General features: G+C 54.5%; 4 protein-coding genes across 4 annotated transcripts; 3 read left to right on the forward strand and 1 right to left on the reverse strand.

Moving 5' to 3' along the window:
- Positions 1-255: 255 nt before the first annotated feature.
- BESB_077690 (uncharacterized protein) lies at positions 256-1,617 on the forward strand (the record flags this gene model as incomplete). The annotated part of the gene is made up of 1 exon (XM_029366130.1): positions 256-1,617. The coding sequence occupies one exon, from the start codon at positions 256-258 to the stop codon at positions 1,615-1,617; it is 1,362 nt and encodes a 453-aa protein (XP_029217561.1).
- A 6,228-nt stretch (positions 1,618-7,845) lies between these two features.
- On the forward strand, positions 7,846-10,169 carry BESB_077700 (uncharacterized protein; the record flags this gene model as incomplete). Its single annotated transcript, XM_029366131.1, has 4 exons — positions 7,846-8,390; positions 9,035-9,548; positions 9,822-9,884; positions 10,116-10,169. The coding sequence occupies 4 exons, from the start codon at positions 7,846-7,848 to the stop codon at positions 10,167-10,169; spliced, it is 1,176 nt and encodes a 391-aa protein (XP_029217562.1).
- Positions 10,170-12,557: 2,388 nt separating this feature from the next.
- Positions 12,558-13,652, forward strand: BESB_077710 (SAG-related sequence; the record flags this gene model as incomplete). The annotated part of the gene is made up of 1 exon (XM_029366132.1): positions 12,558-13,652. One exon carries the CDS (start codon positions 12,558-12,560, stop codon positions 13,650-13,652), a length of 1,095 nt encoding a protein of 364 aa, XP_029217563.1.
- Positions 13,653-15,300: 1,648 nt separating this feature from the next.
- On the reverse strand, positions 15,301-18,695 carry BESB_077720 (DEAD (Asp-Glu-Ala-Asp) box polypeptide DDX39; the record flags this gene model as incomplete). The annotated part of the gene is made up of 6 exons (XM_029366133.1): positions 15,301-15,485; positions 15,729-15,847; positions 16,082-16,811; positions 17,032-17,162; positions 17,390-17,457; positions 18,624-18,695. 6 exons carry the CDS (start codon positions 18,693-18,695, stop codon positions 15,301-15,303), a joined length of 1,305 nt encoding a protein of 434 aa, XP_029217564.1.
- Positions 18,696-21,265: the final 2,570 nt, after the last annotated feature.

The raw sequence follows: 21,265 nt of genomic DNA on the forward strand, positions 1-21,265 counted from the left end.
TGCACGCCTCAGAGGCTCACGTAGCGACTCTGACCTCATCACATATTTGCAGTCGTTACTGGTGACGTAGTAGGCGACGTGGGCGCCAGCTACACACGGCCGTAGCAGGCCGTACTTAGACGTGGTCTTGTATGTGGCTACGCAAAAGAGTCGCGTTACAGCTGTGATTTGCGCTTCAGAGGGAGGTTGACTAATAAGTGATCGCCAGCCTGAAACTGGCGCCGTGCCTGGTCTTCTTCCACAGGTGAGGTGGAAATGCCGAGCGCGTGCTGTCATCCGCTACCGATTACCAATGGCGGCGCCACCCCTCTGCTTCCTTCACGTGATCTTGACCCAGATATGTCAGGCGACTACAAAGTGGTGTCGCAGCCTGAAGGCGTGCGGGGACGGGTGAGCGACGAACCAAACGCAGCAGCCCTACAAGCTCGGGTTGGAAGCCTGACGGAAGCAGCCAGCTATAGTCCCGCAGGGTACCATGAGGCGACTGGGTCGCCGGCGCAACTCGCTGATGAGGGTGGCGCCCAAGAAGTTGTGGCCCCACCCCTCTCTCACGTCTGGGAACGCATACTAGAGTCGCGCATTCACACAGAGAGAGCACTACTGGCACGTGCTCAGACTCTTGGAGTGGCGCCCTCTGTAGGAGTGGGAGAAACAGAGGATGCGGTGTCATCGGGAGGGGCAGGCGACGCACAGGAAGCGTCCTTCTCTGGAGCGTTCCTCGAGGAAATGGCGTTGCAGCCGGGCCCGTCCACGCCTCCTCTTCCGCTTGCGCCACAGGTCTGGCCAGAGACGCTTGCAGAGGATGTCACGGTGGAGAGGCTGACCCCTGCAGAGGCCCCCGTGGCCGATGCGGGAGTTATGGATGTTGAAGCGTCAGATGGAGCCCCAGAACTTGCTCGTGGACTGTGCTGTTCTGCCTTACTGCCGCAGACTGAGACCGGTCTTCACTTGATGCATGAGACTGGAGCAGCAGTGTTCTGGCCTGAGAGTGATGCGCATGACTGCCAAGGTCGCAGCCGGGTATCACAAAAAGAAGAGCCCAAAAACCCGCCGGGAGGAGAAAAAGTACCCGATCCTGGGCTGCTAAAGCAGCTGCTCGGCGACTTGGCGGACGACGGGAGGTTCACCCCTATGGGTGAGGAAGCTCATTGGTGGCCCGTGGAACTGGGATCGCACTTCGGATGTGGAGAGGGCACACTCTACTCTGGGTCGGCCGCTTCGTCAGCCGCTAGACCCGCTGCACGCGTTGGGCAAGTGCCCGAGGGCAGTGAAGGTGCGAGCGCTGCTACGGTATCTGTATCGGGCCCTTGTACACAGGGCGTCCATGTGCCGCCTGACGACAAAGGTTCTCCTTCGCCCTGCACTCAGAATTTGTCCCCTGTAAGCCACAGGGTGGGTGCCGCAGCGGAGACAGTCTCGCAGACGCCTACGGGAATTCCCATGATACGCACAGGAGAAGAACCTACCCAGCATGCAGTGCGTGGGCGAGCGAGGTGGGAAACATGGCAATCAGGCCGGGAGGTACGCCGTGGGCAGACGACGCAGGCGAAGCCAGGTGCCACACCGGTGCAAGGCCAGAGCACATACAACGTCAGGGTGGACCCGAAGCACTACTGACTTGAGGCCTCCGACCAGCGCACATGCCGGATATGGGAGGCTGTCGCCATCGTCCTTTCCTTCCACGCCACCTACGTCCTCGGGTTACACGTTTGATATTGCTGGACTGTGTCTCAGCCGATCAACTTCACGTACCAGTATAGCAAGTGCTGAGAGACCGATAGACAGGGGCACTCAACGCGACGTACGGCTGGTCCACCAGCCGGCCGCCCTGGCGCCTCCAAGCCGCAGTAGGTCGCCCCGCCGCCCCCTCGAGAGGCCAGTTAAAAGCAGTTGTGAGACGCGAAGAAGGATCAAGAGGGGAGGAGAAACGTGACGCTCATCCGAAACCGTGACGGAGGCGACACCAAGTGATAGGTATTGTTGTCGGACTGTTCACTACACAAGCGGGAAAGGGAAAGGCGGTGAAGCACAGGGGGGTGTGCCTCAACGAAGCCATCTAATTTACATGAGGAAGGACCGTGACCGTTGTCCGAGTATTGTTGGAGGGTTTCCCTTTCACTCAGCCGCAGCGTTTGATATTGGGTCGCTGTGCATGAGAGCGCTCGAGACGTAGCTGCTGTCTTCACCGGCGCCATACTTACAGGTTCTTTTCAATCGGTACAGAATCTTATGCAGACGAAATCCGCGCGCCGATATTCTGTCCCTGACTTTGATAAAACCGCGCGAAGGATTCACACAAAACGCAAGAGCGGTGCGTTAAGCGCGTGTGTCCACGGAACGAACGTGATTTGTGTATCTGTTTGAGACAGTGTAGCCTTGCATTGCTCCTGGCGGTGTAAAGCATGTAGATAGTGCCTGTGCGCATGAGAGTTTGAATCTGTGGAACTTCCTGCATCCCATGCATTCGGCATGCATCGTGGGCGCGCTTTCGTGAGCTCCGTCGCACTGTAGAAGATGGACATGCACTGTCTTTTGGGCCAAGGAAAAAGGCTGTAGCAGAACTTCGTCTGCCAAAGAGCACGTCACCTGGTCGGCGACATAGAGAAACGCCTTCACTGCAGGAGCGCAATACGCGTCCCCAAGTAACCCCCGTGCGCTTGGCTCTGACGCTGAGTTTTTTGGATTCAACAACTGTGGGTTGAACGGACTGAAAGATGTGCCCCCGGATCGACTTGCAGAGTGGTTCTTGCTGCTGAGGTGTGTCGTGCTCTGAGGAGTGTCTCGCCTCTCTGTCTGATACGTCGCGTCTTCGGTCCTGTCGGCTTGTGCGTGCCTCGCTCACACACACCCTTTCCGCGGCGCTAGGTCTCTGTGCGCTGTTCATTCGTCACTTCCTCTGTAGTTGTATTACTCAGTCCTCTCGATGCGGCTTCGTGTTTCTGTGTGACGGGCGTCGCTGTGTTGTCCTGTATTGCACATACGAGGCACGGGTCTGCAGAGCTGTCTGCTGTCAACAAACAAGCACCTCCAATTTCAGTAAACGTGAGGTTGGTCAAGCTTTCAGCGCGAGAGCGATATCCGCTTGCCAGGCCCGGGGTTTTCTCCAGGGGAATGCATGTTTTTAGAAGGCAACAAAGGAACAGTGGGCATATGTCTGTTTTATGCCACGGCATCCTGGTGAGCAGTTTGCATATGCGGGGAACTTAGGGAATACGCACGAGGCCACTGAGTTGTGTAGTCGTTTGTTCCCGGTGGGTGGCATCCATGCGTGGCTCGCCTGAATTTTTGTACTTGGGTGATGCTTGCTCCTGTTTAGTATGCTTTCGTTTGACCTTTCGGCAGCAGCCAAGGATGACGTAGACATACGTCCTGACTGAGATATATCAGACGGACGGAAGAAAAATGGAGTATGGGAGCTACCAGACAACTGTGGTATGCAGTCAATCACGCAAACATTATGTCACTCACCGATGCGCGTGGCCCCAGCCTGTGGGTAAGCGTACGTGATGGACTAACGATCAAACCCGCACGACCGGGAGCATTGTCGACCAGATTCGCCTACCCGCGTAGAGGCAATCGACGAGATATAGTGAACAATGAAACAAATTCGTGGGCGAAAGGTTTCCTTCGTGACTAGAAGATTGGCAAATATGTTTTAAGATATGTGAATAATGATGAGCCCGTGTCGGGCCTTCGTCAAAATATGGTCGACCGTCCGTTACCGTGGATGTGTATAGTTCGCCTTCAAGCGCGGAGGAGGTAAGGAGGCGGAAGGAGTGTCGACTACGTTTTATTGATAAGTGATCCTCAGACACTGCTTGTACGACTAGATGAACAAGACATCACGAGAAACATGCCATCAGAGTTCACGGTTCGCCTGTGAAAGGTACTTGAATTGCGGCTACTTTTACGTCCCCTTTTTTGGGTGAGTATACGTCGCCACTATCGAAGTGGGCACTCTGGTCGCCGGGAGGGGGACAGCTGGCTGACAGGCAGGAATGTGTGGGACAGAGATTTCCAAAAGCTATCTCGTCTTTCTGTCAAATTGAGCAGATGATGCAGGCTTCGAACACACTCAGGTTCTTATGCAGGCTGAGAGAGAGATATTTTGGACGACTGTTTTCACGGTAGAGGGCTAGTCAGCAAATGTGGGGGTCTGCTGGCGGTGAGAACGTGTCGAAACGACTGTATTCCCTTGTTTGGCGTGGATGGAGAGGCGGGTTTCCGAATAATGCAAAAAGAGAGGCATGGGCGAGGCACAACGCGCGTACAGTTCAGGCATGATTTACATCAGCTTCTATTCATCCTAATGGTAGCCCCCTGCAGTGTAAAAGTGTACCTGCCCATACGGCTATACACCATTGTCACTCGTGGGCGCAGCAAGCACCTCGCAGCGCGCCATCACACGGCGCGTGGAGGGTCGCTTGCCCCCCCAGCAGTTTAAGTCGCTCAACAGGAAGGGCCAGTTGCGACAAGGAGATATACTAGCCGATGGTTGACTTGTTGATGGCGAAAGAGCGAGGTGTGGCAAAATTCCCTGGTGGCGATTGCGAGACGACCGGCAATGGAATGCCGCGAAAGATAACGATGAGGCGATATGCGTCATGGAGGGACGGAGGCGGCGGGGAACCGCGTGGCTTGTGCGGGAGCCGAAGGGCGCTGGGATCGCATCTGCTTCTCAAGATACTCACGACGCTGCAGTGCAAATTGACTCCACGGATCATGTGGAGCGTTCTATTAGCAGGGTGATATTAGCGCTAACGAGAAGAATACTAACGAGGCAATACAGATAGAGGAATGACAGGAGAGCAGAGGCAGATCATGGATCATGATAGATACGAATTCAATAGGGGGTTTAGCCAAGCTGACAGTATCGACGGTCAGCACCTAGACATGCAGGAGGAAGAGAGGACCTGTTTTGGCTCTGGTTCGGTCTCTGTTGTATAGAGGCTGCCCGCCAATCCAATATACCTCCATCGCCCCCCGTACGGTAAGCTTTTCTACCATCTCTTTAGCAACACTAACCTACATTACATGAATATACTTTTCCACACACATGCTGAACAAGGGAAAAATGGAAAAATGTTTATCCCTCTCTGTCCCCTCCACCTCTTGAAAAAGCTACCACCCAGTGCTTCAATCCCGGCTCTCACAAAGAGTCGTTCCGAGGACGCGGCCTGGCCCTGCCGCCGACACGCGACAGTCACTCTTCAGCATCGCCAATGTATGATTTCGGTTTGATCCCGTTGGTCGGAACCTTTTCAGCAACCCTGATGAATTGCAGCAGAAAGGGGGATCCACAGCGCACGCTTATGCCACTACACAGAAAGAGCAATCCTCCATCCCGCAATAAATTGCACGCACCAGTATTCTCCTTAGTTTGTGTGCTTGCGACACCAGATACTTCCCATTCGGCACGGGATGCTTTGCCCTGACACCGCGCGGTACATCGGCTGCGTTCGAAAAAATGTGCGAACAAAAACTCGTCTCGTATGCTGCCTATCCTTCGAGCGGATCATGTTCACGATCGCGCATGGTCAGTTGCTTGTACGGCATCCTTTCCCACGTTGAATTCCCATTGTACACTACGCCGCGATGGAAAATGTAAGTGACAGTGAGGATCCTACGATAGTAAGATATTATTGCAGGACTCGTGGTGAAGCTGCCGCCCTTTTGCGGAAAGAGCAGTCTCCCATCCCACAATGAATTGCGCGCACCCGTGTTCTCCTCCGTTTGTGTACTTGTGACACCAGATACTTGCCATTCAGCACGAGACGAAGCGCAAGCCCATACAAACGGTGACAGACCCTCTCGAAAAAGGAGGGAACGGTCGCCTGACAGCATATGTTCGTTGATCTATGAAGTTCTATTCACACCAAAGCCAGAAGATACTGAAACTTAGGAAGCCAATGTGTCAGCCTGATGCAGCCCTGCCGTATAAATGGCCCACGAGCTGTAAAAATTGGTTCGCTCAGTGCAGTTCACACACATACTATAACTGGAGCTGTTGACAGAGAAAGATAAAATGGCTCCAAACTTTTCACTTAGGGCGGCTGATCGCTCGGTCTTTGGTACTCTTCCCTGTTTATCCACGCTGTGCCCTGTTGCTTCTACCCTTTGAGACTTGCCGACGGTTCGCTTCCTTGCTCGCTGACCCGTCGTTCTGTTATTCCGGCGGCCCCATACCGCGCCACTTCTTACCCTCCTATGAGATAAAACAGAAGCGCTTACTGGAAAAGTTCATCGCTGTTCCGGCGTCATTTTAAATTAGTCGCTCTTTGATTCTCGCCAGCTCTAGCAGGCCCCTAGCAAAAGCGTAGCATGCAACTACCTACTGGAGAACAATGCGCATGCACGGCCAGCGTTCGTGCGCGTTACCACCTTGCGCTTGATACGCAAATCCGCGTTCTATGGCGCTTCTAAATTTGGTACACAGCCTATACGGTATGCATAACTCGTGTCAGGCGAAAAAATAAGTAGCTTTCGTTAACGGGCGTCCATGAGCATGCTTGCGGGCGGATGCCCGCGCGCAGGAGAAGTTACATTCGGAGCCCAGGCTGGATCCCGAGTTGGCATACACAGGGAGGCAGACCAAAACGTACTTACGAGATCTTCCCTGGCGACTCTCTACACACACGAAGATAAAGCACTCAAAGCATCTATGGACCATATGCTGAAGTTGCATGCACGCATATTGCGCTTGCTCCGTGCATGCCTTTGAGCATGCACGCGGCGGACGCGCTCGAGAACTTGAATGAAATCAACTAAAGACCGTCGGATTACGTCATCTAGCTCTAACGACGTAAACGAAAGAACCCCGTCCCGCGGGATATGCTTCATCGGGGCCTCTCTGAGGGTTTCTAAGGTTCTTTGGAAGAAACCCCTTGGCGAGCAGCAGGCTCCTCACCCAGGTTTTACGCGTTTAGCCCTCGTGTAACTCTCGCACACTGTAGCAAACGGAGACCTTAAAGCTTATTGCGGCTCTGGCTCAGTGTTTTGACTCATGTCGTCCATTCCATTCCGTGGCCTTTGCGTGGCCTTTATTCTTAGACTACAGGCGCGTTCGGCTTTTTGCGGCGACGCCGCTGGGTGCCACCAGCATGCCCAGACGCGTCGTGGACCGAAAGCGGTACCGTAGGCGATTGTCCGCGTCTCTTCGCCTATCTGGTATTGGCTAATTCACTGTTTCCTGGTCTACTGAGGTCTCAGACTCTTGTATACGTCTACATCGACTCAGCAGGCCCCTCGTCGTCAGACGAGAGCTGCCACACTCATCTGCTGTTGTGCCCTGGTGGAGCGCTTGTACAGGGTAACTTGTTACAGGCGGATGCTCAGGGGCCAAGTATCATGAACACATATGTTCCACTTCTGCTTTTACACCTTTCGTTGCTAGATCTTGGATATTATCTGCTTTTCTTTTGTCTTCAAGAGTCTGCCCTTCGCGTGATCACCCCGACACGTCTTTCGTCCGCTCTCGAACACAAAGCTATGAGTAATTCCTCTACTGTCTCCAGAGTCTTCACGTTCAGCGGCATTTTTGGCTCAAGCGGGTTTGCTGGCGCCAGGAGTATACGAGCACTGAAACGCACCGGGGCAGCTGTGTTGAGAAATTCGTTAAATGAGTCGCCTTCCCGAGCTAGCCGCCACATGACCCCTGCTGGGGTTCTGTCTTACTGGTGCCTTTGCAGTCTCTATGGACGTCCGCGCTCTGAGTTGGCTAGCAAGGCAATATCGTCCCTTTCTCATGTGTTCGCATGCAACAGAGGCCGAACGGATGGGCTCGCATCAGCGTATGCACGCATGTAGAAACGAACTTTGCATTCGCGGAATCCTGCTTGCACCAGAATGGATCAAGCCAGAGAGGCCGCGCAGATGAGAACAGTGGGAGGAGAGCGCGCGCTGCAGCATCTTCGTGCCCCTTTTGAACGACGGATGACTCGCTCTGGCAGCGGACTCATCGCATGCACAGATAGGAGAGAGAACGCAGGGGAGACACATGGGGCATCGGAGGATGACGAAGTGACATTTGTTAGAGCTGTCAACCACGGAATAGTGGAGATCTCCCCGGTCCGCTGCAGGTGTAGCCCAGAGGGAAGCCCCCACAAGGAACGAGCTCCAATGGATACGTGCCGTGACGAGTCTCTCGGGAAACCACCTTCCAGACAGACCGACGAGGAGAAGGAAATCGCTGAGTCAGTTCCGCCAAAGGCCTCTTCCCCTGCTGATGCAGCTTCGTGTCCGTCTCTTTCGCGTTCAGAGGGCGTGGCTCTCATGTTCTGCAGCAACGTCAGGCACATTGAGTTGGTCTTCGGGGAGCGGCAAGGCGACATTGAGTTTTTCTACCGGCGGCGTCGCATCTCCGCCGTCTGGGTACAAGGTTTCATTGTCAGGTACGAAAGTGAAGCAGCTTATCCGCCCTACCGACACAAAACACAAAGCGACTGAGGCAGAGCGGAGTCGCGGCCTTTAGGCGCCCTCATGTGGTACCCTCCTTAGCTTAACGTTTATTCATCTGAAGGATGTATTCCTTAATATCTGGAACAATCGGTTCTGTCTGGTCGTGGAACAAGGAGAGGTCTGGTGTACGTCCACACTAGATCGTGCGAATACCACTGTAGAAGTGTGGCACCCGTGTCATCCGCCCGACTCTTTCCAAGACAAGGATCCCGCACGCGTATCTGTGTCTCTCTGAAAGTCAGGGATGGTTCGCGGGCGCCGCGGATGCACTCAGGGAGTGGAAACTGTGGATCGCCTCGCGCAGCTCAAGCCAGAGAGCGGGTTGCCACCAACAGCCTTCTCTAGTTCGGGATTAATTTTTCGCTTGGGTTTGCATCTCGCCCACGACGCGCAGCCCGCACCTCCTCTGCAAGTATCCGGGTGCGTACAAGCGGCCGCGGCCTAAACCGTCCAGAGGCCGGGGGACGATGTTGCAGAGTGCCACCGGGAGCGTGACCTGCGTCGCCGCTAAGGGGGGTAAGGGAGGAGCTGCGTGAAAGCGAGCGATTGTGGCTATCGTGCCTTTTGATGCCTTCAGCGTCGAGGAGAGGGCTGGGCTGTTCTCCGTAGATGATGGAACTAAGGTGCTCGAGGGGACATTCGACGTCTTTTCGCCGTCCGCGAGCCCTTACAGCCGGCTGGGAAGGTCCGACTCACAAACGCATTTAGGTTGCGACGCGCCGGAAGTGGTCGTTGTTGACGACGACGAAGAAAGCCCCGGTCGTGACGACGAAACTGCAAGTCTCCCAGCGGAGGGAGAAAACCAAGGAGTTCAGGCTTCGGAGGAGACCTCTCCGGCGCGCCAGGCGGGGGCCGCCGAAGGGGCAAGGAACCGAAGGAGCGAGTGGAGAACGCAAAACGAGTGCCACGACGCAGCAGACTGCGTGCAGGAGTCCAGGGGAGGGTCCCAGTTTCTCAGGCCGATGAGACGGCCTTCGCTACGAGGGACTCTCGGGCAGCTGAAAAAGGCGCAGCGTGAGGGGACGTACACGTCTCTGCTGCTCCAGCTTGTCCCGCTCATGGTGGACGCCGAGGTCATTCTTTCTTTTCATGTAATAATTCATATAGCGCACACGAGGCAATATTTGGGGTGGATTTTCTCTCGGCTCCCAAGCTGAACCTCTTCATTCAAAGTCTGTGGCTCTGTTGCCGCTTGTTCAGCTCGTGGTGTGCGCTGCTGTGTCTGGCGGGGGTTCCCGAGAGGGCTCACTGTCAAGAAAGTGGCTCCCGTAGGCTAACTCTGTTGTCGCTCGTTGTCTCCGACGGGTGCGTGTGGACGATTTCCTTGTGGGGAACTCTGCGGCGAATTGTGCTTTGTTCTTCAGCTGCTGCGGATATCGGACTGTCCGGGGCGATGCGGAAACGCAGAGGCGGAGTGGTTAACGCATGTAAGGAGAATGGAATAAGAAGTGTTGGTAGCGTGGGCATCCCGTGTCTGTGAAGTTGCCGTCATTGTCACTGGAGGAAGAGAACTCGTCAAAGCTCGGGCGGAAATCCATGTATCTTTCAGCTGTGGAACGGACGCACAGGAACAAATCCACATGCGCCGGGGAATGGGCTTGTTTTACGCTCGAATGCACTCGTTGACGGCTTTTTTCCCTGTGCGTGCTTTGTCTCAGGTCCTCAGATGGCGCTTGTCTCTGTCCCAACGGTGTGCACCCACAGCCGGCTGAGAGGCCCGCGGAAACACTAACTGCTTGCCGTAGGGACAAAGACATCCTCTGTGGTCGACTGAGGTGTATAGGGCGGCGGTGGTTTCATGTCAGAACGCCAAGACAAGCAGCTCAAGGGGGTGACACGGCGCGAAGGAGTTCGGGATGGTGGTGTAGTGGATGAATGGTTTTGGTGATGGAAAGGAAGCACCCCCGGCCGGAACCAATTATCGAGAGAAGCTGGTGCAGTGGAATAAGAGGGTCGCCGCGGCATCTGCCACGCATGAAATGTCGAATGCGGCGTGTGGTATTGCGTGTTTATCCCCATAAGTGCAACCCGCCAAATCCGGCAAATCTCCACACTGCAGCGAGGTTATCTTGCTGTGGTGGTGCTGCATATAAAGTTCTTCATTTCTGAATGTTTGCGTGCATATATATATATATATTCAAACACACCGTCAAGATTGAATGCCTGTGGGTATGAAGGCTGACTCATAACGCCCAACAGTGCATTCTCGTGTGTGTGCACGCAAAAGGGAATTGTATGTGCTGCTTGTTTGATGGCGCACAGCGAGCGTCTGGCGTACGCGGGAGTGCGCTGTCGCACACCGATCGCTCCGCAGTGTTACAACATAGTGCCTGCCCACTGAAACTGTTTTCATAAATGGCCTTTCAGTGAAGCACTCGTCCGGCGCATCTCTGCTTTGTGCAGTCAAGGGACTCCTCAAGAGGTTTAGACAGGGAATTACCTCTATTTTGTCGGACCTTTCCGGCATGTCATGCTCGTGTATCGTGTTAGGCCAGTGTCTCTCTTTTTCTGAGTGCGATGTGTTCCTTTCCGTTACGATGGAGCCGGCCCTGTGTTAATCATGGAAAGGATTTTTTCTGCAGTTGCAGAATACGCACTTTCCAAACGCGTATTCTTCCTGCCTCTCTCCAGTGGAAGGCGGCCCTTCTGGATTTACGCGGTCCTCCGCCATATCCTTTCCAACAGAGGCCCGCCGAGCCTATGCTACTTAGTTAGCAAGGCCGAAAAGCGCCTTCCAAGGGAACGGCTCGTCTTTTGCAGAGGTTGGTGCGGCTCGTATTCCAACCACAACACATCAAGTTGCTGTACTGGGCACCCCGAGTGAGCAAAGCAGAACTGCCAGGTGTCTCGCGTGTGTGCTGTCGAAGTGGTAATCGGGGAAGTCCCGTTGGGTCGATGACGCGGCGTTTGGTGGCCAAACACAAAAACGCTATCGGCGGAGGTTCAGACAAACAGAGCCCCCGGTGAAATGAGTTCTTGCATGCCACGGATGCTCAAACGAGTTCGAAAGCAGCAAGGCGCAGTTGGTGCCTACATCGAGCGAATTCGATGAGGCCACTTTGCGAGGAAATTTATTCGAAGCGAGGAGACGCGAACGCCGGGTACTCTGCATTTTACTGCAGTTTCACGTAATCGTAGACTGTTGAGGCGGCCACTGAGATACCACCGCTAGCGTCCCGGTCAGCGCGTGTGTTCTTGGAGTCATACGCCTGTGTACGCCGCGTGCTGCCGCAGAGATCTAGTACGCTAACGGACTTCCATGGTATTTGATCTCAGTTATCGAAGGAGAGCATAAAGGTCTCCGAACTGAAGTGGCTCTCTGTTACCGGGGTGGCGGAACACAGGTATGCCAGCGTTAGCTCGGGGTCACCTCGCTAGGGTGACAAAGGGTAGGGTTTTTGCCTTCATTTTAAGCCCGTGTGGCAGTGGCAGCATCAGAGGCTGTCTTCCGCCCTCCTCCTTTCCATAACTCAACATTCAAACAGGATTTTTACCCCGGAATTCTTTCTCTTCGCAGTGAAATGTAGACCACAGTTGATTCGCGGAGCTCCCGGAGCCGGAATGAGACCATGCAGTGTGGGTCAGAGTCTAGCACCCCCGTCGGCGCCCCGGCGTCAAGAAGATCGAATGGATAGAAGGACGGGGGAAGAAGCCCCCTAAAACTTGACAGTGGCTGCATCAGGGGCTTCCACAGCTACCCCTTTTCTTCGACGTGAAACTTAGTGAAATACCAGGCGACAGCAGTCGCGCGCAAAGTCGGAGGCGGCGCCCGCCCGACAAGACACCGGGCTGAGCGCCCCCTCCTCCCCGACTGCCCCTGCGATACTTCAGGTTGGCAGACCGGTGGCTGTGTACACCCTTATATTTCGCAGCAGAGCCGCAGGTACCCATCTGTTGTGCATCAGCTGTGATTTTTTTGACGAATTGTACGATGCTTCAAGGCTTTCCACCGGCTAACTTCCTCGCGACGGAACCACACTTGTCTCGCTGACTTCATGATGGTGCCGCGTCCGTCGGGGCTCACGGCAATCTCGCCCCCCAGGAAAGAATGCAGCGCTTGTTTGGGTCGCAAAGCTGTGGTTTTTGTCATCTGCTCTCTAATGCTTGATGTTGCATTGTACGGCGAGCATGGCGTCTACAGACAGAACTTCTCCTTACACGAGGTGCAGGCAGCAATCCTGAGTGTGGCGGAGAGACAACAGACCGAAAGCACCGACATCTGTTTAACCGGACCCGAACACACAACTACCTGCACATGCACCCCGGTTGCCAACAGAGAAGGGCCGCCGCCACAGTCTGGCAACGCCAAAGATACCGTGGTCCAGTTTTCGGCAGAAACGAACAAGCTGACACTCGTGTGCAAGGGATCGAGTACGGTGGCACCACCCACCCTGAAGTCTGAAAACGCGGTGTGCCCAGAGACGGCAGATCTTTCTAAATGTAAAACAGGTGGCGGCGACCCAAAAGCAGCCCCAATCAGCACTACAAATTTCCTCGATGGAGAAAAGGTCGATTCAATCCAGTGGACGGAGCTGAGTGCGTCTATGAGCGGAGACACAACATCGTCGTACTCCCTGACCGTGCCCAGCGCAAACTTGCCACGTAGCGACAAAGCATTCGCCGTGGGGTGCATATCACAAGAAAAACCAGTGTGCAAAGTTACTGTAAATCTCCCGGCAAAGCGTTCGAAGACCACCACTCGGAATGTGGTGCAATGCGCATATGGCGCGCAGAGTAACTCCGAAGGCCCTCAGCAAGTTACCTTGTCACAGACGGAGACCACCCTGACCCTCATATGCGGCAAGGAGGGAACTGTCCAACCAGAAAATTATCTGACTTCTTTCTGCACCGACAATGATATGAAACATTGTACGAACGCATACACCGAAGTACTGCCTGATTTCAAGAAAGAGTGGTGGACCCCGTCGTCTACAAGTGAAACGAACGAGTACATGCTGCAGGTTCCGCAAGATCTGTTTCCTGAGCAAGACAAGAAAATTGTTGTTGGTTGCAAGCACAAAGATGAGTCAGAATCATCACCTGCATCTTCAAAACACTCTCGTTGCAGCGTCAGCATAACGCTAAAGGGAACTGGTTCCGCGTCAACATCTACCGCGTATTCACAAAGGAATATGTTTATCACATTTTTTGTTGTCGTTTCTTCCCTTGCTGCGCTGCGACCCCTCCTACAGTGAGCCAGGGATATTGGCTTGTGAGTATATTGGCGTCAGGTCGATATGTGGTGCCCACTACCAATATATATTTCAAGGCGCTGTGTGGAACTGGCAGCGCCTCTCTGTCTCTGCGAAGACTCTAGTTTACGATAAACCTCTCGCCGTAGTTATCGGAAACTTTAATTAATGACTGTCGTGTAAACATCCATGTCGCAATGCGTCTACTGCCAGGTCTTTGTACCAGGCCGCCCCTACATTGCTGGACCAACAGTGTAAGTTCGCCCTACAGCACCGCGAAAGCTGCTGAAGTGCGGCTGTTTGCATTCCATCCAAAATACTAGAGATGTGTCGTGCACGAAGCAGATCTACCACCTACATGAAGCAACCGGGGGAGTGCGCCACTGGTCACCTCGCGGTCTTACAGATACTCCACAGCGCACCGTCAGTTTGACAGCGCCGTGTTCTAGTTTTGGCACGAGGGCGACTGGAAGCTTCGACTATGATTCTCAGCTGCGTAAGAGGCATTCCAACTGGAGAAAAAAGCGACGGGATATCAATGCATCCTGTGAGCCACAATCGCTGCAATTTATCTGAGACGCACTCTGCCCCCCTTTCACACACGATGGGGAGTCAACTGACATACGTCTATCCTAGTCGCGCGACTGTTCGCTAGAGATTCTGCCCCGCAGGGTAGGGCCGTGCCTGAAATAGATCGTCTAAATGACCTGAACGCAGGTGTACACTGCTGCCACACGGAGCGGGCAACGGTGTCCTCCCTGCTGGTGTATGGTCAGACTGCCCAACAGAGGCCGGCGTAACATGCGGTTCGAGCCAAGCATCTATGTGTCTGGGAGAAAGACAAGCGAAGTTAATAGAGTAAAACGAGGTCCGAGAACACAGACGAAGTCAATCTCACGAAATTCGAAACGCGTTTTCGCCCCAAACTCTAATCCGCTGCTGACTCTCTGTCAACGTGACGAGAGCTAGTCCTGATGACGAGGCTAGCAGCAAGCGTAAGAGAACAGACGAACGCTTTAAACTGACTGATCAGGCGAGAAGCCATCCACATCCTAATCTTACGAATCTTCTCCCCCAAATAGAATCCCCTAAAAAGACACTTTCTCTGCGTAAGTTCAGCGGAGCGATTTCTGTTCGCACCCCGGTACAGTCAAAACATCGTCGTAAGTTCAACGATGCCATTTGGTGCTTCGCGCTCGGCTCCAGAAAATCCATCCGCGCTGCAAGTTTTACGCAAAATCCTCCCCTGCCCCCCAAAGCCTTCTTTTCCTGTTCGCGCCTTGACTTTCTGCCGACTTGAAGCGTGTTTCAACAACTGTGTTGCAATGCAGGGGATCGCGTTCCCAGGGGAAAACGTCGCAGACTGGCCAAAAAACAGAAGAGCTCAGGCACGCAGGCTCTTCCGACAGCGGAAGCAGTCCTATCCCTCGGGCGCGTACATACGATGCGGCCCGCGGCATCTTCCATTTTGCCAGCATGTAGTGAAAAGATTTATGTAACAAGAAACAACACCAAGTCCCTCTCGATGAGGGACCCAGACAACGGACACGCTGGACAGACGCAGGGAAGCTTGCTGTTTCCCGAACTTCACGTGGCAGTCGCCACTGCCTGCCGCGATAGACCCGTTCAACGTCGGGTGACCGTCGAGTCTCTACTGGTTGATGTACTGAGAGGCGTCGATGCTCTGGGGCATTTCAGCGATGTGAACCTCGAAGCGCGTCTGGACGTCATTCAAGACGTTGGTGTCATCCTGGCTAGCCACAAAGGTGATGGCCAAACCCTTGGTTCCGAAACGACCGGCGCGACCGACGCGGTGAAGGTACGAGTCGCTGGAGTCTGTGCGCCGCATGCAACAACACGAACAGGGCTGGTCAGAGCTGTTCCTCTTCAAACGAAAACTGTCAAGAACAGTTCGGTTAACCGCCCTCCTTCCGTTCGCTTCACACCCGCGACAGTTCAACTCTTGTAAGGTCTAACACATGCCTACGGCGCAATGCCGCACACAACGTTGTCTATTTTATCGTCACAATTCTCAACCAACGGTGACTATCGTCGCAGCATCTGGACAACTCCGCTTACCAGGCATGTCGTAGTTGATGACAATGTTCACACGCTCGATATCGATACCACGGCCGAACAGGTCTGTGGCAACCATGATTCTCTTCTCGAAGTTCTTGAACTGCTGGTAGCGATTGATACTGAAAACAATCACACACGAAAGGAGGCCGCACTAGTTCCGCGCTCTCCTCTGACTGCTGTAGCCGCCGCCACCGCTCAGCCAATACAGATGTAGCTGAACCCTCGACCCTACATCGAAAGCGTGCTCACAATTCGGCACGAGGACGCCTTGGTAACTATCATGAAGACCGGGGCACTTCTCGCGGCGTACGTTTTGCGACGCTGCAGTTCCCCAGCGAATTTCGCCATCTTACCGCTCCTCCTGGTCCAAGCCGGCATGGATGGCGATCGACGGGAAGTTGCACTCCGTGAGGAGGCGGTCCAGAGCCTGCGCGCGAGAGACACTCTTGACGAAAATTATGACCTGGTTAAACTCCAGGGTATCGAGCAGGTCGTTCAACTTCCTGTTCTTCTCAGACTCCTGGAGCTTGACGTAGTACTGCAGCAGACCGTGGAGAGTCAGCTTGCTCTCGTCGTCGATGAACACCTCGACGGGGCTCTGCATGAACCGCTTGCAGACATCGCGGATTTCCTTGTTCATTGTGGCAGAGAAGAACATGACCTGCTTCTTCTTCGGGGTCGCCATGAAGATGTTTTGCACATCCTTGCGCATGTCGAGCTTCTCCAGGCACTTGTCGCACTCATCCAGCACGAAGTGCGCGACCTTCTCTGCGTTCAGGTGCTTTCCCTTGATCAGAGCAAGGACGCGCCCGGGGGTACCGATGAGGATGTGCGGCGTGGTCTTGGAGTCCTTCAGCATGTCGATGTTCTTCTGGATGCTGATGCCGCCGTAAACCACCTCGCATTTGACATTCTTCAGGTACTTGCTGAAGCGATCGAACTCATTCTTTATCTGGAAAGCCAACTCGCGGGTGTGGGCGATGCCCAGGCACACAACGCCTTGCGTGTTGCCCTCCTCTCCGCTCGCGTCCACGTTGAGCTGCTGGAGGATACTCAGCACGAAGACGGCGGTCTTCCCCATTCCTGCACCGAATCGGCACAGCAACACAGCCACTCCATAGTTTCTCAATCTACAATCCTTTGAAAATTCGCGCACGAGTCGGGGGCGACAGTGTATGCACCCGGGCTGAACAAAAGCTCGCACGAAACAACCGCAACGACGGCCAAAAAAATTTATCACGTCTGCCTCCACAATCTGGTGTGCATATCGCAGAGACAAGCAGACACTCCATAGCTGTCGTACCTGATTTGGCCTGGCAGAGGACGTCGACGCCTGTGATAGCGTGGGGAATGGTTTCATGCTGGACCTCGGACGGGTGCTCAAAGCCTGCGTCGCCAATGGCACGCAGCAGCTCGGGCTTCAAGAAGAAGTCTCTGCACACACGAAACACCACAACAAGCCATATTGCTCCCCTGTGCGACTCCATTTTTCACTCACGACCGGCATCACCACGGAAGCGGCTGCGGCGGCGCCTCGACAGCGTGTACGCGTGACGAGGTTCTCATCAGACGCCCTAACAGCCCGTCGGAGACGGCACGCGCTCTTCAGCGGCTCGGGTTCGCGAAGGCCGCTACTATAAATCTCGAATCAGCAGGCGTACCTGAAGCCAGACGCATGGATGGACACGTAGTTTCCGCGACCGACAACGACGTCCTCGACTCCCTTCTCCTGTTTACAGTGCACACAAAGCCGCAGCGAAACCGGTCGATGCTTGGGGGGTTCCTGCTTCCCAGGCATGTCACGTTGCCTCGGCGAAATTCTTCGGATCAATACCGAATGCGGCCGCATGCACCTCCTCTGACAGAGGCGCATTCTGCTACCTCATCCGAATCGCTGATGTAGCTCGAAGCGGCGCCAGCAAGGTTGGATGACCCTCCAGGTTGCACGCAAATACGCAGAAACCGTGGCCTTGGAATCGACAGGCGGACAGCGAACAAAGCCCATAAGAGCCCTAGGCGTCCTCCAGGAGGACGAGCTGGGGAGCTTCTAACGCCAGAGACGGGTTAGACGGGCTGTTTGGACGGATGAAATTGTCGATGCAGTGTTTCTCTCACCGCCGACCATCAGCCAGGCAAGCTCACAACTGACAGCAGGTCGAGAACGATTTGCACCCCCGAGCGTCCCTCCACCCGCAGCTCTGAACACTAGCGCATCTGTGAAAACACTGTCAAGCGGGGTCGACCTTCAAAGGTTGTGCTTCCGCAGACCACTGGAGGGCACAGAGGAGTGTAAACAGCTGCAGCTGCGGCCGCGGAGACCGACGAATGCTTCAGAGAAGCCGAATGGCGCTGCTGGGGGGCGCCTGGACCTTGCAGAATCCCTGCAGCTCCCACACAGAGCCACAGGCTCGAATCACTTGCTCCTCCACGCCATTTCGGCCTCGTCTTGCTTCAGCCGTCCGCTGCCTCCCTGTCCGCTCGCGGACCAAGATGCCGAATGAATGCATTCCCGTAAGGGGCGACGCGCCAGTCCCATAAATAAAAGTGAGCAAAGCCAGGGGGGGCCGGGGGCAAAAATGTAGAAAAAGACACACTCACATGCACTTGTACAGAGTCCACAACAGCGAAAACGCGCGAGGCTCGCACATACTCCACGCAAGCCGCAGTAGACGTTCCCAGCCGAGTGCGCGAAAACGTTCCAAAACGGTGGGACATGGAGGAACGGAAGCACCGAGGGCAACCGAAAACGAGACACGTTACAGGTGGCAAAGAGGCAATTCAACGAGCATTGCGTCGACTAATAGAAGCACTTTGACTGTTTCTTTCCCGTCTTTGAACCCACAATCTGTGGTAGAGTTGCTGCCTCCACAAGATTCCTGGAAGCTTTCCACCCACCTTGGCGTCATTTTGCTCATCTTCCTCATAATCGACCAGTTCGTCTGCGGGGTTCTGCTCGAGAGTCGTCATTTTGTTCACGCGGCTGATATCAAAAAAAAGAAACACGCACTACGTTCTGCGGCTGCTGGGTACACAAGCAGAAAAAAAGCAATGTTGCTTCGAGCCAACAACGCTCAGAATGCGCGGTCGGCTAAACGTTTTTTGCTGTGGTTCGCGGATCTATCGTTGCGGGAGAATCGCAGCCGCCTGTGCACCACCGCGCGTGATGCTTCATGCGCCCGGAAGAGGACTGCGACGCAAGGCCCACTGACCTCCCGGCCGTCTCCCCGAATCTCCACATCCCGCCTGTGCATGCATTCCGGCGTAGACTAGCAGGACCGCGGTGTGTCCTTTCCCGATCCGTTGCTGCTGTGCGTTGCATTCTAACACCATGAGATGCCATCCTACACCCTTTCCCAAAGGCTTTGACTGCGGATCCGCTTCACACTCGCTACGTTTTATGGCCGCATTCGCCTCCCGCTGTGGCGCGACGGCCGCTGGCGAGGAGCCTAGAGAGGGGCGCGTAACTTCGAGCAGGTGGCTGAAGGGCACCACCGGCGACGGACCGCCCGCCAAGTCGCGCACGCCGCAGTAGGTTCTTAAAAGAAACGAGGAAGTCAAGTTTTTCTGGTGTAAGCTTGATGCCCCGACTGCAGAGAGTACCGCAGACTTCCTCGCAGGATCTCGGTCGCGCTGCAAGTTAGTTTTGAAGAGAGTCGAAACCTGGGATTTCGTGCAAATTAGGGTTTTAGGGAAGGGTTCGCACGCGAGCTTGATGGATGGGCGGCGACCGTCCGACACGATGCACGCTATCCGAAATTCCAGGCGTGTCGGGTCCTTTCTGAACACCCTGCTTTTCTGGATAGCACTTGTTTTACAGTATGAACCCCGCAATGGAGGCATCGACTGAACGAAGCCTGGCTCTCGGGTGCGTTTCTCTGAACTGAAAAGCCCTGCCACCTGATGCGCAGAAGGCAGTCGCCACCTTCTCAGCCCATACTGACTGCCGGCTCACTCCCCTGAGCGTTTCTAAGCTGCGACATACCCTCGTTGACACCGCAATGTAGCGGCGCACGTCCTCACCGTTGTCAGCGTACGCCCGCCTTAAGTGCGCGAGGCTGCAGCACGAGGGAGATCAGCGGGGTAACACCATGCGAGTTATGACTCTCTGCCACGTCAACTGCAGCTTCACATGGCAGGTAGCATGCTGTGTGCTGGTCTTCCATGGACACTCCGGAACCGCAGGCACTGTGCAGCGAGAGAGCCAGTAGGTCTGTGAGCAGCTGTGCATTCGTAAAATGGTGAATGAGCTGATCCTGATCTGATTTCGTCTGCTGGACCGGTTTGGCCAGCAGTCGGGCTTCATCGATACCATGACCCCGGATAGCTGATCTGGTCGTGCTGCTGAATAAGATAGTGGTTGCAACGGTCTGCCTAGGCTTCTGTTCCAGGATCTGAAAACTCACCACTCAGTAAGGCTCAACACGCTGCGGAAGGCTGTGCTGAGATAGCTGAATTTCCCAGCGATAACAGTAATCTCATTTCTTTCAGCGCTGTCACCTCTGAAAAAACCTATGTTGCTTCGCAACATAGGTTTTGGCAATCCTCGAGTCGTCCTAGACTGTGCGGATACTCTTCACGGAGACTCTTACTAAACTGTACGGGACACGGGGGGGATAGATAGAGCTTTCCCGTCTGTGCACGAACACTACTACCAGCGCTGAGCGCTACTCCGCCATGCTGAGGTTACCGTGCGTGGATGAAGACGATGAGATGGAGACGTTGACGTGTCTGCCCAGCATTTGACGATCGCAGCTGACTGCATACAGTTCTACCCCTTTCATGGGAAGAGCCCGGTTACGACTAATAGGCGTCCAAATGTGAGATCCGTTCCATATGACGATGGGTATACACTAGCAACGACGATAAAGCATGAGAACGGCGCTCTTAGTTCCCTGCCATGATACCGAAAAATTGCTAAGCCCGTCCCTCACACACTGTAGCCTTTACTAACTGCTTCACTGTAAGTCCGTGTAAGTGCTGCCTCCGAAGCTTCTCAATAGAAGCACCGGCGGCGAACCGACGGTGCTCATAATACGAATACGTACCTGAATTGTTCTGCAGCTCCAGCCCGTTGGAGTTCTAACGCCATGCGCTTGGAGTGCATATCTGAAGGTCAGACTGAATATATGCCAGTCATCGGTGATCCGCGCTCTAGCACTGGACCGCACCCATCTCTTAAAAATGGTTGAGACAGTTGCCGCCTCCAAGTCGGGCGCTTCTTAGTCAAGAGACTAAGTACGCGCCGAGCACTTTGTTGCAGGGCGTTGTGAGGTACTAATGCATGCATATGCGCGAGGAGCTAGTCCGGCGCCGTTGTCTTATATCAGTGGACAAGTTTCTTTGAAGTAATGTCTTCGACGATTTCTCAGCGTGTTAATCTGGTACTGCTGACGCATTGAAGGCGTTGGAACGAGGACGAATAAATTCGGCAGCGTGCCCGGGGAGGAGAACTTGCACCGGGTTTCGTGTGCTCTCTCAATTGCATGCATGCATACCTGCGAATCACCGGGCAGAACCGCCTGTCCATAGACTTGCTG

Source organism: Besnoitia besnoiti, chromosome VII, assembly GCF_002563875.1.
Source record: "Besnoitia besnoiti strain Bb-Ger1 chromosome VII, whole genome shotgun sequence".
In the NCBI taxonomy this organism is placed as follows: Eukaryota; Apicomplexa; class Conoidasida; order Eucoccidiorida; family Sarcocystidae; genus Besnoitia; species Besnoitia besnoiti.